Source organism: Pituophis catenifer, unplaced genomic scaffold (assembly GCF_029215685.1).
Source record: "Pituophis catenifer annectens isolate HBS135680 unplaced genomic scaffold, rPitCat1.0.hap2 SCAF_5, whole genome shotgun sequence".
NCBI lineage: Eukaryota > Metazoa > Chordata > Lepidosauria > Squamata > Colubridae > Pituophis > Pituophis catenifer.
The window spans coordinates 105,156,705-105,161,973 of NW_027256885.1; the positions used below are offsets into that span (position 1 = coordinate 105,156,705).

Consider the following 5,269-nt stretch of genomic DNA (forward strand, 5'->3'; position numbering starts at 1 on the left):
TTACCATTCTTCACTAGCAGAATAATAACCTTCATCACTAGTAGAGCTATAGTAATCATCATCATCATCATCATCACTATCTTCAAATTCTGTAGTCACCTCACAAATACAACCAACACGACCACATTCACATACTTTAGCAATGTTAACTACATTTGTAATGTCTTTATTTACATCCTCTGGTAGACAAACGGGGTATTCGGTAAGCTTCAGAACCGCCTCATTAATACCATTATTAACATCCGCCGTAGGCACGTTGGTAATGGTCTTCGTAGGGCACTGACAATCACCTCTCTCCTCTGTAGATTCTTCCTCACTTGAGATGCCTCTTAAAAAAACCAGACTCTTGTCATGTTTATATCCTTGGGGCCTTTCTGATTAAATATAAAAAATATATCATTACTAAATCTAACAGCAACTTTCCCCATTTATTATATAAAGTTGTCATCAATAGCTGTAGTAAAAAAGTCAATTTAGTTTCATTTACCTAAGCGGCCCTCTGCAGACTCTTCATCGGTTGATAAGTTTGACATTAAGGGGTCACTGTTGTTGTGACTATAAACCGGGACAGAACCTGGAAAATATATTAATTCATTACCTATCATGATGGTAACAGTGTTATCCTGAATTACACATTTGAATATATAACCGATTTTTTACTTACTCAGGCCTGTTCCTTGGACCGGCGATAAAGAGCATCTCTTAGTCATTTCCCATCGTGACAGGTAAGACCTGGTGAGATCGTTCACGTCTTCACGTTCTATGACGTCCCGTACATTACAGCATGATAGACGGCATCCAAACAAAATAGGCCTGAAGTCCTGTAAGTCTTCATCAAACATTGTACAACATATTTTGTGGCAGTCATTCAGAATAGGCCTTGCCGTGGGCCATGATGTAGAAGGGTCTACAACCTTTTTATTATTTCCTTCGTCTTGCCCCATATTATTAAACGAGGCCTAGGCTTTAAGCGGCTGAATTGTCGCCCTTCTGCAGAGGCCCTCTTTTATCAGGCTGTGAACCACAGGCCACGCCTGGGACCTGTCAGAACATGCCATAAACAAACTTGTCGCACGTGCCGTCACGCTCATCGCCCTCCCGTTATCTAGCAACCATATACGCAACGCATGACCGCAGGCCACCCCTCCCTGGGGCATGCCCCAACACGCCCTGGGGCCTCTTGTAACATACAGAGCCTGCGCATAACCTCATGTTTTTATTCTTTATTCTTTCTCTTAATTTTATTTTTCCAGCCTTCTAGCCCCACCCGTTACCCAAACCTTTCGGAAATATATAAAAATAAAAACATTTTGCATACAAAAAGGGCTTTCTTTGCAAAAAATAGTAATTTTATTTTTACACCTCTGCAAAAGTAAAATCCTCTGAGAACAAAGAAAAGGATGTGTTCAGCTTCCAAACTTTTACAACTGCAAACAGGCTCCAAGTCTGCTTTTTGATAATGCTTTTTACTTCTTGGTCTGCGTAAATATATTATTGTGGGGTTTGAAGCTCAGAAATGCTTCTGCTTTTTTGTAATAGAAGGCCGCGTGCTCGGCCTGTCAATCATTTTGATTCTGCCAATGGTTAGCCTTTCAGGGAGGGTTAGCCTCTTCCATGTGCTCGGCCTGTCAATCATTTTGATTCTGCCAATGGGAAGCCTTTCAGGGCGGGGTAGCCTCTTCCATGTGCTCGGCCTGTCAATCATTTTCTTTCAGCCAATGGGAAGCCTTTCAGGGCGGGTTAGCCTCTTCCATGTGCTCGGCATGTCAATCATTTTCTTTCAGCCAATGGGAAGCCTTTCAGGGCGGGTTAGCCTATTCCATGTGCTCGGCCTGTCAATCATTTTCTTTCAGCCAATGGGAAGCGCCTCTGAATCAGAGAAACAACTTCATAGGCTGCTACTGTCAAGCTCCGCCTCTGCAAATATGGGCCAATGAGAAGAGCCTCATATGCATAATTAATGTATCAAGCTGAAAGGGCTTCTGGGTCAGACGTGTTTGCTGTTTCAACAGTTCTGGGTGAAAGGCCCCCCCCGGTTCAGAGAGGGGGGGGGGTGGTGGTGTGTGGTATTGTCTCCACACTACCGGTGAGAAGGTTTATGGGTCAAGTGGGAGTGGCTCACCATGATGTAAAAGTACTTCCGATAAAAAGGGCTTGTGGGTAAAGGGCACTGGTTATGACGTCATAGTCCTCCAAGGTAAGGAGGGGCTGGGGGTGCTGTGACATCACAAAAGGGGTGGGGGTGTTGTGACATCACAAAAGGGGGTGGTGCTGAAAACATAAACAAAGATGTCACACAAAGGGGAGGGGCTAAAAAAGGGGGTAAAAAAGTAAATAAAATGTCACAAAGGGGCGGGGCTAAACCTATAGTCAAAATTTGGTATGAACTCCTTACTACTGCCGTATTTACAGATAAAATCAAGATATAAAAGTGATATGGAAAAATTTGGAATCCAAAAAGAAAGAAATGAATTAGATAAAATTATAATGCAATCAGATGACAAATTAATAACTAAAATATATAACTATCTATTAAAATACAAATTGGAAGAAGAAGTGGTGAAGGAAAATATGATTATTTGGGCCAAAAATTTTGGATATAATATTAACCTAGAGAATTGGGAAAAAATATGGAAAGTAAATACTAAGCTGACAATGTCCGTGCCCTACAAAGAAAATACGTACAAGATGTTTTATAGGTGGCATCTCCCCCCTGCACGGTTGGCAAGGATGTTTCCCAATACTAATCAGAACTGTTGGAAGTGTAAAATACAGAAGGGGACCTACTACCACATGTGGTGGTCATGCCCCAAAGTCAAAAAATTTTGGAAAACAATTCAAAGTCAGCTGGAAGAAATTACCGCCCAAAAAGTACCCCTCAGACCAGAAACTTATCTATTAGGTATACTGACAAAGGACTATAAAAAAGAGACACAATATTTGATAATACATATCCTAACTGCAGCTAGAATTGTCTTCGCACAAATGTGGAAATTGGAAAACACGCCACCAGAAGAAAAAATAATACAAAAAATTATGGAATGTGCAGAAATGGACAAATTGACCAAAGAAATACAAGGAAAAGAAGATACAGACTTTTACTTAATTTGGCAAGAATGGTACAAATGGTTAGATAAAAAAGACACGAAATAAGAGATTACCACCCAATACTACAAAAATAAGTAAATAACAGGAAATATCGTTATATAAACATTGATACAAGATGAAAGATAATATATATAGATATATTGATATATAATTACCGAAGTAGCTCTACTTTCAAAGTTCAAGTCATGCGACTTGATTTCATTGTATAGTTAGTTTATGTCTAGTTTGTTTTAATGTTTATGTCTATATGTGTATGTTTGTTTACAATAAAAAATTAAAAAAAAAAAAGAAAATTGGAGGTGATAAATAGATAGATAGATAGATAGATGATAGACAGACAAAGAGACAGACAGAGAGACAGAGAGACAGGCAGATGCTGTGGTTTCGTAGATAGATGATAGATAGATAGATAGATAGATAGATAGATAGATAGATAGATAGATAGATAGATAGATGATAGACAGACAAAGAGACAGACAGAGAGACAGAAAGACAGGCAGATGCTGTGGTTTTGTAGATAGATGATAGATAGATAGATAGATAGATAGATAGATAGATAGATAGATAGATAGATAGATGATAGACAGACAGACTGACTGACAGACAGAAAGACAGATGCAGACAGAAAGACAGACGGATATAGATGATAGACGGATTAATAGAGATGATAGAAAATTGGAGTTGATAGATAGATAGATAGATGATAGATAGATAGATAGATAGATAGATAGATAGATAGATAGATAGATAGATACATAGATACATAGATACATAGATACATAGATACATAGATACATAGATACATAGATACATACATAGAGACAGGCAGGCAGGCAGGCAGGCAGGCAGGCAGACACAGAGGTAGTTGCTGTGGGTACGAAGATAGATGATAGGTAGATAGATAGATAGATAGATAGATAGATAGATAGATAGATAGACAGACAAAGAGACAGACAGACAGGCAGATGCTGTGGTTTCGTAGATAGATATATAGATGATAGATAGATAGATAGATAGATAGATAGATAGATAGATAGATAGATAGATAGATAGATATAGATGATAGACAGAGAGACAGGAAGGCAGGCAAGCAGGCAGGCAGGCAGGCAGGCAGACAGATACAGAAGCAGTTGCTGTGGGTACGAAGATAGATGATAGATAGATAGATAGATAGATAGATAGATAGATAGATAGATAGATGATAGAGAGAGAGACAGGCAGGCAGGCAAGCAGGCAGGCAGTCAGAGAGACACAGAGGCAGTTGCTGTGGGTACGAAGATAGATGATAGATAGATAGATAGATAGATAGATAGATAGATAGATAGATAGATAGATAGATGATGGACAGACAAAGAGACAGACAGAGAGACAGAAAGACAGGCAGTTACTGTGGGTACGTGGATAGATAGATAGATAGATAGATAGATAGATAGATAGATAGATAGATAGATAGATAGATAGATAGATGATAGACAGACAGACAGAAAGACAGATGCAGACAGAAAGACAGGCGGAGATAGATGATAGATGGATTAATAGACATGATAGAAAATTGGAGGTGATAGATAGATAGATAGATGATAGATAGATAGATAGATAGATAGATAGATAGATAGATAGATGATAAACAGACAGACAGACAGACAGACAGAAAGACAGATGGAGACAGAAAGACAGACGGAGATAGATGATAGAAAGATTAATAGAGAGGATAGAAAATTGGAGGTGATAGATAGATAGATAGATAGATGATAGATAGATAGATAGATAGATAGATAGATAGATAGATAGATAGATAGATAGATACATAGATACATAGATACATAGATACATAGATACATAGATACATACATAGACAGACAGACAGACAGACAGACAGGCAGTTGCTGTGCTTTCGTAGGTAGATAGATAGATAGATAGATAGATAGATAGATAGATAGATAGATAGATAGATAGATGATAGACAGACAAAGAGACAAACAGACAGACAGACAGACAGGCAGATGCTGTGGTTTCGTAGATAGATAGATAGATGATAGATAGATGATAGATAGATAGATAGATAGATAGATAGATAGATAGATGATAGACAGAGAGACAGGCAGGCAGGCAACCAGGCAGGCAGTCAGAGAGACACAGAGGCAGTTGCTGTGGGTACGTG

General features: G+C 38.8%; 1 protein-coding gene across 1 annotated transcript; it reads right to left on the reverse strand.

Annotated features, from left to right (window-relative positions):
- LOC139317762 (uncharacterized) lies at nucleotides 1–1,087 on the reverse strand. The gene is made up of 3 exons (XM_070944827.1): nucleotides 665–1,087; nucleotides 488–574; nucleotides 1–374 (listed from the first exon to the last, which is right to left on the reverse strand). Exons 1-3 carry the CDS (start codon nucleotides 942–944, stop codon nucleotides 1–3), a joined length of 741 nt encoding a protein of 246 aa, XP_070800928.1. The 5' UTR covers nucleotides 945–1,087.
- Nucleotides 1,088–5,269: the final 4,182 nt, after the last annotated feature.